Here is a 12,968-nt window from a genome sequence, read left to right on the forward strand (position 1 = left end):
AATGAAAGCAGTTAAATCTTCTGTTTATTCAGCAACCGCTATAGGGATTTCCTGGGTTTCTTCTGCGAGGCGTATTTGGGGTTTCAGCACGAGAGCGCCCTCTGGCCTTCGGATGGAGATTTACTACTGATCACAGAACCGTGCTTCACTGAAAGATACGCATGACAATCGCAGCTTCTGCCTAATCGCGATCGCGATATCGCCTTTGCAATTTAATTTCGATTAATCGTGCAGCCCTAATTTGTGTTTTAAATAGTAACCAAAGTCTTAAGGGTTTAGAACAACATGAGGTGTATAAATGATGACAGAATTTTCATTTCTGGGTGAACTATCCTTCTGACAAAAATTAAAAATATTTCTATCATGACAACTCTCAGAAGATTTTAGCATGGTAATGGAAATGACAATGTTAATGTATTTGGTCTTGGCGGAACAGATCTGCTACACTGCTGAATTGCTGCTACTGTTGGTTATTGCTGTATTTGTAGATTATTGCTGCTGCTGCTGCAAAGCAAGTACAGGAACTTGCTACTGCCAATACATACGCTGATACAGTGCTGTGAGTATTTAAGACATACTGCTGCTGCACAAATAGCATATATAATAACCTGTAGCAGAACTATACAGGTGGAGCTGGGGAAGGTGGAGGGTTTCAGAGGAACTCTATGTGAAATGCTCTAGTGAATGCTAACCAGCCATTTAAATGTTATGCAGTAAGCTCACTGGCTGCGTATGCAACATGAATCAGCTTTTGCTAAGTTGTTTAACACTGTGAATATCATCAGTTTGTGTTAACGATCCATATCAGTCTGCGCCATCTAGTTTCATGACAGAAATTGGCATTAAAAATAATTTTTGGGAATTCAAATTAAAATATTAAAAATATTAGATGAAAAAATTACTAAAACTAAATCTGACATAAAAATAAATTAAAGCTATTAAGCAACATTAATATAAAAACGAAAAAAATGACAAAAGCATATACCAAAATGACTAAAAATTAAACTAAAATAAAACTGAAAACTGAAAATATAAAAATAAATGCTAATTCAAAATATTAATAAACACTATAATGGTCATAAAAAAACAACTTGCCCCTTTTAGACTTGCACTGTATTTATTTACTAACTGCTTGTTTTCTTTAAAAAAAAAAACTAACATTTGCTTCTCTAATCTTTCTGTATTCTATCTATTTGTTTTCTTTTATTTATTATACAATTAACAAAAGCAAAAAAGGCCTCTAACACTAGCTTGCTCTATTCTTTTTCTATTCTATCTGTTTTCTTTTTATTTATTATATGATAAAAAAAAAAACTTGCTACGTGTACTGCATTAAGCTAACTGAGACTTGTTATAGCACTTGCATATCATTGCTCTTTTGTTGATTTTGATTGCTTCCATTGTCCTCATTTGTAAGTCGCTTTGGATAAAAGCGTCTGCTAAATGTCTAAATGTAAATAAATAATACTAAAATAACACTGTAGAATACCCATGAGTTATTTCTCAGAGATCATACGTTTTGACGCTTTCGCAAGGCATTTTGGTCATCAGTCTCTTTAAAACTTCATTTACATAGACCACATTACTCATTCACATTTCTCACCTTCACAGCAGAGGCTACTTCCTCTGGAAGCTGCACATCAAGACCTTCCTTGCAGGTGTAGAGGCAGTCGATAACTTTCTTGTTCTCCAGTTTGCCAGAGCGGATCATGAGTCCAGTCAGGTTGCCCCGGAAGTACTGAGTCATGAGGGCGCTGCCACCTACACAAACCCGGGGGGAGACAGAACCTGTTAGATACCAAACGTACGCTCTGCTGAGCTCAAGCATGCTCAGTGTGCACAGGCCGTGTGACTGATGTCATGCATGTTAAGTGTTCAGTGCTGGTGCCGGCCGGTGCGTCACACAGGATGATGGACGACCTGATTCAGGCCTGCGGCCTCATGCAACTTTTGGTGGGACAAAAAAGGCAAATGAATGGGAATGAACAGAAAGTGGCACATAAAACATGATTGACTAAATCTACACATATTTGCATATTTCTAAATGGTTTAGTGGGGTAATGCTATGTGTTTTTTAACTGTCTTGTTATCAACATTTAAGGAATAGGTGACCCAAAAAGGAAAATCTGGTCATTCTTTATGCCGTTCCAAATGCCGTATGGGGTTATTATTTCATAAAACATACAAGTAGAATTTTTTTGAAAAATCTTACGCTGCTCCTTCTATAGCATGACTATTAATAGTGACCACATCTGTCAAGCTCCAAAAAGAAATAAAACCCACCAAAAAGCATCATAAATGCAGTCTAAAAAATTTAAAATATATATATATTTCAAAAGTTCAGAGTCAGTAAGATTTTTTAATGTTTTTGAAAAAAGTCTCTTATGCTCATTAAGGCTTCGGTTATTTGATCAAAAAATTAAGTAAAAAAGTAATAATATGAAATATTACTAAAATTTCAAATATCCATTTTCTATTTTAATATATTTTAAAATGTAATTAATTCCTGTGATGGCAAAGCTGCTTTTTTTTCACATGATCCTTCATAAATCACTCTAATTGTGCTGCTTAATATTTCTGTGGAAACGTGTTACATTTTTTAGGATAGAATAGAATAGAAAGTTCAAAATAAAACCATTTATTTGGAATATAATTTTTTTGTAATATAATAAATGTCTTTGCTGTCATTCTTGATCAATTTTATGTGTCTTTGCTGAATAAACATTTTAATTCAATAAAAAATAAATCTTACTAGCCCCAATGTTTTGAACTGTAGAGCATATTAAATATATATATTTTTTATAATTTATTATAAATTAAGAAAAAAATTAAGAGAAAAATGCGTAATTTTTTTAACTTGGACAAATGAGTCAAACGGACTATTTTACAATGATTTTTGATTTTTTGGAGCTTGACAGTTTTATGGAAAAGCACTGTGTACAAATTTCACATACATTTGAAACAATTTTCATTTCTGGGTGAACAGTCCCTTTAAGATGAAAATGAAAGCATAGTATGTTTCTAGCTGTGTGTAATGTCCTCTCTAGAGTATGACTGTGTCTGAAGGACACAGAGAGATGCAGGAGCAGTCAGAATGACCTCAGCAGTAATGTGACACTGAGTGATGCTGTAAAGCGGCTCTCAGAGGCAGCAAGGTCACACAGTGAGAAATGAGACACTGTCTGCTGCACTGATACCACTGGCATAAATAATCCTGCAAACTGCAGCAAGGAATGCAGCCAAACCCTCTGATTTATCATAAAAACATGCAGATCCCCAAGGTCAGTTGGACTTGTTTTGCTTCTAATATACTGTGTGCTGTATACTTCTCCAGATCTGGAAGCAAACTGAAATTAGATGGAACTAGACTGATGAATTAAGAAAACAGAATGAAGAACAAGTCAGGCAGGGTATATGACATGGCGTCTCTCAACTCTGTCGCATTATGCTACAAATGTTATGCCATTGCAGACTGAAGCTGTGCATAAACGGTCCTCCTGCAGCCATACGTCACGCTGCAGAAGAACCGCACATGCACAGGGCGTTAATAGACGTGCTCTTTTGACATATTGGGGTGATAAGGAAAGATAAGGGCAACCTGTCAAAGTCTCTGAGAGAGTCTCAGTATCATTGTCATGTCCTGAGAGGTCTGTGGAGGTAAGACAGAAGAGCAGGGAAAGACCAGGGCTCAATATAGTCAAGGGAAATAAAGTCACTTGATACATGGTGTCATGCATTAAAGACGCCAAGAAAGAATTCTAATTCTAGAGAGCATTTTATTGAACAAATATATGTAAAACACTATATAAATATTTTATGTAAGTATTTAATTCAACTGATTAAATGTAATTTATTTGAAAAATATTGAATACAACTACCAATGGTTATTAACAGTGTTGGGGAAAGTTACTTTTAAAAGTATTGCATTACAATATTGCGTTACTCCATAAAAAAGTAACTAACTGCGTTACTTAGTTACTTTTTATGGAAAGTAATGCATTACTTTTTGTCACCTGAGCTGGGCTTGCTTATTCATTTTTAATAACAAAAAAACAAAAGCTACATTTTTGAAACCTGTAAAGGCCCTTTCACACCAAGAGTGATATTATTAAGCCTCAGGCTGATTCCTAATTTCTCTCAACATGGCGAAAAGGAGAGGTGTTAGTGAATAAATGGTCAAATAAAATAAATTAAAATAAAAAGATATTTTCATGTAAAGTAATGCGTTACTTGACTAGTTACTTGAAAAAAGTAATCTGATTATGTAACTCGCATTACTTGTAATGCGTTACCCCCAACACGGGTTATTAATAATAATACTGTCATTTAATAATAATAACAATAAGAGTAAAAATCCCTACATAAACGATAGGGTTTCTGTTCTTCGTGCTTGTACCCTAAATAAAAATAATAATAGTAAAATTGTATTTATTTTTTATTAAAATTTTAGAAGTACACTAGTATAAAAATGACATGGAATAAAAGCCACAAAACATTTTTAGATTAAAAGTCTTTAAAAGGTTATCTAATTCATGACATGTTAAAAATGTCATATTACATCTATGACTGGGGTTATGAAATAAGCAACTCTACAAATTGCGAAGACAAACTACTTACTAATACAGACCATGCTTAAATTTCAACTGCAGCTGGCGACAAAGAGCTTTCAAGTCTAAACCTGAGGTTGCATCATTGTGTGTGAAGAGAATCAATAGATCATTAGAGAGAGTACCTTGCCAGCAGGCGCCGATGGTGAGCTGGGTTTCGATCTTGGAGGCATGCAGAGGGTAATCCTCCGTGACCAGGAAGGGCTCAAAGGTGGCACCATCCACAAACAAAGTCACTGTTGGGAACTCGATGTTCAACACATAGTGATGCCATTCTTTATCACACACCTGGGAGGAGAGATACTAGATCAGGGCCTCGGTTTAACTACAGATTGCATTAGCTAAAGCATTCAGAAAAACTTGTGCCGTCCTAAATGTACAATTAAGTTTGCGTAAAAAAAGGTATTTTAATGTTTTTAATGTTAAGGACCCTCAGTTATGACAATGCTCTAGCAAGCAACCCCCTTCCTAAAATATAATTTGGCAGGCATATATTTTCATGTATAAAAATGCACTTTTACTGGTAGAAAGTGTAATATGGACTATTTAGAAAGAGAATGTTATGGATCAACAGCTTTACTTAAGTATGTTTACGCCCTAATTCAACACATGATGTGACCTATTCACTGCTAGTAGCTAAACATAGCATTTAATAACACAAATGCGTCTTTCAAAACTGAGTGCTTCTGAAGAGGCTCAAGTTGACTCACTTGATCGAGTTTCCAGTGGAATTCAGCTGGTTTGTAGTTCTCGGATTCGGTGGGTTCCTGACGCAGCAGCAGCACTAGACGACAGTTGTGTACGTACAGGGAATAGTGGTGCCTGTTCATCTCTGCAGAAGACACATATACAAGAATAAAAACCACACTTCTGTCAATGATAATTCATGTTAAAGGGTTAGTTCACCCAAAAATGAAAATTAGCCCATAAATTACTCACCCTCAAGTCATCCTTCTCATACGTAATTCCCCCGGAACTGCTTCCGTGTACAACAGTGTGCGCAAGCTAGATTCAAGTGATTATTACGTTTTGAATATGGATATTTTTCTTACAAAAACACATCGATTCGCTACAGGAGGCCTCTGTTCATCCCCTGGAGCCGTGTGAGACACTTTTTTTTGTGGAAGGGTGCTTTTTATTTCACGTCTTTTGAACCGAAGGAATGCAACACCCGCTGAGTACAAAGATAGAGCTTGAAAAATAAAAAACAATTTTTAATATCACTTGTTTATCACATGACAGATTGCATGTTACAAATTTGTGAGTTTTTCACACTCAAATGCGGATAAACAGATTTAATGTGCACTGTACACATATCCAAGTATGCATGGATTGCTGCAGCCACACTCTCCTAGAAAACACTGAGCAATTTCCTGTAACGAATCAGCTCATGAGGAAATATGAATAATTAATCATAACTAGTTATAATTAATTATGAATATTTAGATCCGCTGTAGATATTTACTTGACCTCTCAGGGTCAACTGTCTTGTCAATTCTAAGAACCCATAAATGGGGGCATAACTGTGATGTAATCAGCCTTACATAAGGGCCAGCTGATGAGCTTTTTCTAGCACTGAGAATTTAGCTTCAATGACCAGAGAGTGAGATTCCCATTTCACAGAACTACTACAAGCAACCCTTGCATAACCTTCAAAAACATAATGAAACGCTACTCAGTGAAATTTTTACAGCATTGCTAAATATATTGTTATATATTTTCAAACATTATATGTTTTTCTTTTGTAGTTAATGCATTCAATTCCTTTTAAAGGAAAGAAAACAAAACAATACAGCAATTTGTGTAATGACACGTATTTCAGAATATGTGTGTGCGTGTTTGAATGTAAATAACCCTGGAACACTGTATATTTGGAAAAAGATTATAAGTGATTATTTTTTGGAATATCACACATAAAATGTGACAAACAGACAAATTAAAAAAAATAAAAAATAAAATAAAATAATAAGAAATGTCTTTACGGTCACATTTGAACAATTTAATGCATCCTTGCTGAAAAATGTATTAATTTCTTTAAAAATTATTGACCCCACACTTTTGAACAGTTGTGTATATTTATGTATATACATTTACATAAAACCAACAAAAGGAATTATTAAAGTGATTATTTTTTGTAATACTCCACATAATGCCTGGTAGATATCATGAGATGAAACTAAAATACAACAACAATAATAATAACAGAAATAAAATAATAGATTAAAAAAATAAAAAGCCGCAATAAAACAGTGCGGTCAAGTACATCACTTTATCCATTATAGTGTTAAATTAAATAAATGTGTTAACAGTGTTAATAACACATTAAATTAATCGCATGAAATAACATGATGATTTTGACAGCCCTACTGAAGTAAAAAGATGAAGAGGACACACAAATAACACATCCCTCTCAGTCCTGTCAGTGTGTGAATGTCATTACCGGTCTTGTCAGAGTTGCAGAGTATGGTCTCCTTCTCCCTGCCTCCAGGTCCGTGTCTCATCCACACTGAGATGGTGAAGGGCTCTTTCAGGGTGGTGCTCACCACACCCTCAGGGACCTTGATGGCCTGGGTGCCATTAAACTCAAACACCTGGTCGCTGTCGTGCCCATTGTCAGTGGGCAAGCCAACAGTCCAGTTGGCAGAGTTGCTGGGAGCAGGCAACAGCTCCACAGTGCCAGCGCTGGCACCTGGATGGGCACACAAACAGTTATTCATTAGAGTATCCCAAAACAGTGTTTGCATCATGGTTCAGCATGTGCCTGTGTGATTATGGAGGTAATACGATTATGTAAATTAGTCTAAAATAGTTTACAAATTTAGTTGCTTAATGTAATAAGCACATTTAATGATCTTGATGTTAATGTAACTCAATAACAATAAGGAAGTCTGGACTCACCGCACAGCTTGTGCAGGGATTTTTCGGAGTACGTGTCGCGGTCACAACCCTTGCCGATGTGATTAGTCTCCAGCATGATGCTGACCTGAATGGAGGTGATTGGCTCCTCGCAGGTCTCCAGGTGCATGCTGGGGAACAGGGCTAGACTTCCTGTACCAGGCTCATATTCAATCCTTTTATTAAATCCTATCAACATCAAAGAGAAAATGTGTCATTCACAAAACAGACTCACAACGAGTATTTAGTAACGCTTTACAATAAGGTTGTACATGCTAATACTAGTTAAGAATAAACAATACTTAATATATGATTTACATATAATAACATTCAAAAGTTTGGGATCGGTATGATTTTGAAAAACAAAAAACTGCTTTTATTTGATCAAAAACAAAGTAAAAACAGTATTGTTGTGAAATATTATTACAATTTAAAATAACTGTTTTCTATTTTTATATATTTTAAAAAGTAATTTATTCCTGTGATGCAAAGCTGATTTTTTTTTACTCGTCTTCAGTGTCACATGATTCTTCAGAAATCATCCTAATATGCTGATTTGGTGCTCAAGGAACATTCATAATGTCAAAAAATGTCAAAAAGAGTTATGATGCTTAATATTTCTATGGAATTCAGGATTCATTTGATGAATAGAAAATTCAAAAGAACAGCATTAATTTGAAATAGAAATCTTTTGGAACATTTGAATAAATGTTTTTACTGTCATTTTTTTATCAATTTAATGCATCCTTGCTGAATAAAATAAATATATGTCAATAAGTAAATATACTGATTTCTTGCAAAAAAAAAAAAATACATCAAATTATCTTACCGACCCCAAACATCTGAACAGTAGTGTATTATTAAATATTTTAACATTAAACGCTGTATACATTAACATTAGTTAACATAAAACCAACAGCAAACAACCTTCTTTTTTTTTTTTACTTAAATATTTTTTTTTTTATGGATGGACAGCCCTAACAGATAGTGTTGAACTATTAGTGATAATGGTGGATTTGGCTTTTAAACTGTTACCATGTACACAAACAACATGTTGAAACTAGTGGTCGACCGATATTGTTTTTTTGACAGCCGATGCCGATATCTTGGAAAGCAAGGTGGCCGATGACCGATATAAAACCGATATAATTGTATTTATTTTAATTAATATTTAAGGGATTTTTAATGGATTAAAAAAATAAATTTGTAAAATAAACATACTTATACTTTAGATGACAAAGTATTTTTCACAAATAAATAAATATTTAATAAAAATATAATTAAAAAGCAAGTAAACTGTAACCAACAGAGCACTCAGTATTCTGGGAAGATTGTGTGCATTGGGAATCATATTTTTTCAAATAAAGCCAAGGTAACACTCATTTTACATACAGCACACAGTGAAAATGACATGAATATGACAGTGGGCAAATGCATAAAGCGCAGCATAATTTAAAATCACGAATTTAATGTTTAAAGCATTCATTTTGCATGGACCGAAAGTCACGCAGAGAACACGCGATCATGCAGGTCACATGCACACTTCACAAGATCTCACAACTGGATTCGACTAAGTTTGCAAGGTTTGTGAAATAAAATTTTCATTAGCCATTCAAAGATTTGTTTAAATGATGTAAATGCATATTTGCTGAATGCTGACGGCAAACGAGAAAGTATTATAATGTTTGCCTTTTTATTACTGCCGTTCTCAGCGCCATCAAAATAAAAGTCTGGCGCGCCGTCAAAATAAAAGTTCAAAATAAAAACTTTTCGGCCGATGCCGATATTTGAAAAATGCCAAATATCGGCCGATATATTGGCCTTGGCGATATATCGGTCGACCACTAGTTGAAACACAAAGTTGTGCACTTGCATCGGCTCAAACCAAACTGACCTTGATAGCTGAGCTTTCCAGCTATAAACCACAAAATAATACTCCTGCGTTTGCTTGAGTGTATGAGGGACAAAAGATCCAGAGTTCTTTGATACCTTGCCAGCTTGGTTTGCAGGTGGGTTTGATGTTGATTTTCACAAGAACGTCCTCAGACGCACGGTTTTTACCGCAGTCATATGCGGTCACAGTGAGCTTGTACATGCGTTCCTTGCTGTAGTTCAGCTTCTCTGTGTTCTTGATGTTGCCTGTTTATGAGGAGAATTAACAAGCAATGACCTCACCAGCTAGGTAAGCCAAATCGAAATTATCATGCTTAAATTCAGGCCAGAACTCAAGGTGACAGATTGCTAATGTCAACATTAGGTATGCTACTGATTCTAAAATGGCTGCTTGTTTCCACAAATCAATTTTTATAGGCACATGAATAACAATGATCTAGATCAGTGGTTCCCAAACCTGTCCTGGAGGACCCCCTGCCCTGCACATTTTGTATGTCTCCCTAATCAGACACACCCAATTTAGTTCTTGCAGTCTCTACTAACGAGCTGATGAGTGGAATCAGGTGTGTTAGATAAGGGAGACATACAAAAGGTGCAGGGCAGGGGGGCCTCCAGGACAGGTTTGGGAACCACTGATCTAGATGTCAATATCACTGGTAGGGATATAACTTGGAGTTTTGGCAGGAGATCTGAATTGGCAGCACTTACCATCCTTGTCAATGGTAAAGGGCACATCTGGGGTGACAATCTCATAGCTGCAGATCTGACTGAACTGGAAAGAGCAGTCAGCGTCCACAGCCTCCACCTTCAGGACGCTGTCATACTTTTTGCCCTCGATCACTGTGGCTTTGTAGGACTTCTCTTTGAACACCGGTGAATACTCATTCATGTCATTCACTTGGATGTGGACGGTAGCCCTAGGGGACATCAAAGCTTGATTAATAAACTTGAATTGGACAAGCAGGAATACACATGCCAGTGACGCAAGTCTTGATTGTTAACAGATGGATAATTCATTTATGCATTATCTAATGGGACACAGTCTTTCACAGGAACCTCCAGTGTTGTAATATTTCAAATGTGATATCATGGGTATATGGCTGCTGAACGCCACAAAAAAAAAAAAAAAAGAAATTAAAAGACATCAAATAAAAAGCATGGGTCAAATGAATCCCTAGATGTTCTCTATATACATGATAGATCTAAACAAATAAATGGTGTCTGGCCTTTACCTTTTTAAATTTAACTACAAGTGGGAATAGAATAGAATAGGTTTACTAAATTATGTCATTTTTCAATGCTGAATTTGATTAATATCAAGTTGTTGTGTACAGCAAATCTTGTATGCATCTAATGTAAAACTTAACTTACAGCTGACTTAACCATAGTGTTTATGGAAATTCATTAATTATTTGTTACACTGAAAATAAATGGTGTAGAAACTTTTCACTCAGAAATTGCTAGTAAATTTCACAATTACAAAGAAACAACAAGCAACATGTTGAATTAAGTGTGAAATTTTGAAGAAGGAAAACTGGAATAGCATTTTCTTGTAAAACATGCTTCAATAATTTTTGTTTTATTTGCATATACATCATATCATATACACAACGTTGAAAAGTTTGGGGTCAATAAGAATTTTTTTAAACAAAATTAATAATTTTAATCAGCAAAGATTCATTGAACTTATCAAAAGTGACAGTAAAGACATTTATAATGTTATAAAAGATACAAAGTTACAAATGAGTCTTGAAAAAAAAAACGTCATGGTTTCCAGAAAAATATTAAGCAGCACAACTGTTTTCAACATTGATAATAATTAAAAGAAAATTGTTTATTGAGCGCCAAATCACTTATAAGAATTATTTCTGAAGGATCATTTGACACTGAAGACTGGAGTAATGGCTGCTGAAAATTACATTTCAAAATATATTAAAATAGAAAACAGTTATTTTAAAGGAGACATATTATGCCCCTTTTTACAATATGTAACATAAGTCTCTGGTGTCCCCAGAATGTGTCTGTGAAGTTTCAGCTCAAAATGCTCCACAGATCATTTATTATATCATTTTGAAAATTCCTATTTTGTGGAAGCAGAAACACGCTGTTTTTCGGGCCTGTCTCTTTAAATGCAAATGAGCTGCTGCTCCCCGCCCCCTTTTCCAGAATAGAGCTTCGCCATTACAGCTCGTACCTGCTAAAAACTGTTAAAATCTGTTTTGGTTCTGATTATCATGTTTATCGCGCTGAAATCATGCATTTTAAACCATATTAGTTTAAACTTCTGATATACGGTTTTCTGAGAGCACACATCCGAAGCACACGGACAGAAAGCGGCTGTCACAGCATGTGAGTACTCATTCACACACAAGTTTACGTTAAAAACACACGAGTTACAAAAAAACAGTCGGTTATGTCTGTGAAGGTAAACAGCTGGGAAATAAATCACATGTTTATTTTAGATCTGTTTGGCAGCAGCAATATACATTAAATAAATCAATAAATCCACTGCTCTCTTGTCTCCTCTGAGGCTGGGACTGTAAATAGTGTTCTGTGCTCGTCTGTGCAGCTAAAGACAGAACAGTTAGCATGTTTTGCTCAAACTTTCGCCATGGCATTAGAACTAGTACACCGTTGTCGCTTGCGAAAACACAATAATGGCACCATGGGTGGAAACGTGCAGATTAAGGGGCGGTAATATTATAATGAGATCCCTTTGCCACGTCACCAAAGGAGCGAAATCAGATGCGCTCGTTTTCTCAGACGATTGCAGAAAAAGGCTTCCAAAAACAAAGTTACTGGGTTAATCTTTTTCATGTTTCCTTGTTTGGTAGATGCACCGGGGACCTGATTATAGCACTTAAAACCTGGAAAAGTCAGATTTTCATGATATGTCACCTTTAAATGATTCTAATATTTCACAATATTTGCTGCATTTTTTATCAAATATATGCAAAAATCTTACCAACGCTACACTTTTAATCACATTTTGACACGTTGAAGCAACTAGGATGCTTATGCGAACCATTTTGGCCGCATTCTGGTGCCATTCCCACCATTATTTCCAGTAATCTCTATTTTATCATTAAAATCTGCCAAACCAGATACGCACTTGTGAGATTTCTTCATGTTGCCGCCATCAGGTCCCTCTCCACAGTCATAGGCCTGGATGGTGAAGGTATGCTCCTTTTGCAGCTCACAATCCAGTTTATCCTTGGCCCGGATCACGCCCTCGCCAGTGGACTTATCCAACACCACCGCCGCGAACGGCACGTTCTGCCCATGAATCCTGAAGCCACAGATCTCCCCTGCAAATGGCACACGCGTGTTTAGTCAAGCCCACCAGTGAGCCGAAGCACCAACTGCTGTTCATGAGATAAAAGAAACCCACAACCAAACTAATAACACGCCACACTCAAATAAGAACAGCCAAAGTTGGTTTGGCAGCCAAAGGGATTGAAACACTGAGGGGAGGTGGGAGGTGGGAGGTGGGAGGTGAAGGTGTCTGTGGAGGAAGCCAGAAGCACTGTGGGATGGGGGGAGTATTTGGGGAAGTGGAAGGGAGAGTTAAAA

At 36.0% G+C, this 12,968-nt stretch overlaps 1 protein-coding gene across 4 annotated transcripts in view; it reads right to left on the reverse strand.

Moving 5' to 3' along the window:
* clstn1 (calsyntenin 1) overlaps window positions 1-12,968 on the reverse strand; it is a 49,150-nt gene that overhangs the window by 13,004 nt on the left and 23,178 nt on the right. For 2 of the 4 annotated variants that reach the window (XM_016526028.1, XM_016526027.1), the window contains 9 exons: window positions 12,508-12,703; window positions 10,104-10,312; window positions 9,492-9,641; window positions 7,506-7,691; window positions 7,048-7,296; window positions 5,318-5,439; window positions 4,733-4,895; window positions 3,599-3,649; window positions 1,604-1,761 (listed from right to left, as the gene is read on the reverse strand). In XM_016526028.1, coding sequence (XP_016381514.1) covers window positions 1,604-1,761; window positions 3,599-3,649; window positions 4,733-4,895; window positions 5,318-5,439; window positions 7,048-7,296; window positions 7,506-7,691; window positions 9,492-9,641; window positions 10,104-10,312; window positions 12,508-12,703 — 1,484 coding nt within the window. The remainder of the gene's footprint in view (window positions 1-1,603; window positions 1,762-3,598; window positions 3,650-4,732; window positions 4,896-5,317; window positions 5,440-7,047; window positions 7,297-7,505; window positions 7,692-9,491; window positions 9,642-10,103; window positions 10,313-12,507; window positions 12,704-12,968) is intronic. The other 2 variants (XM_016526030.1, XM_016526029.1) reach the window with 1 other exon arrangement.

This window comes from Sinocyclocheilus rhinocerous, unplaced genomic scaffold (assembly GCF_001515625.1).
Source record: "Sinocyclocheilus rhinocerous isolate Xijiao unplaced genomic scaffold, SAMN03320098_v1.1 scaffold2017, whole genome shotgun sequence".
In the NCBI taxonomy this organism is placed as follows: Eukaryota; Metazoa; Chordata; class Actinopteri; order Cypriniformes; family Cyprinidae; genus Sinocyclocheilus; species Sinocyclocheilus rhinocerous.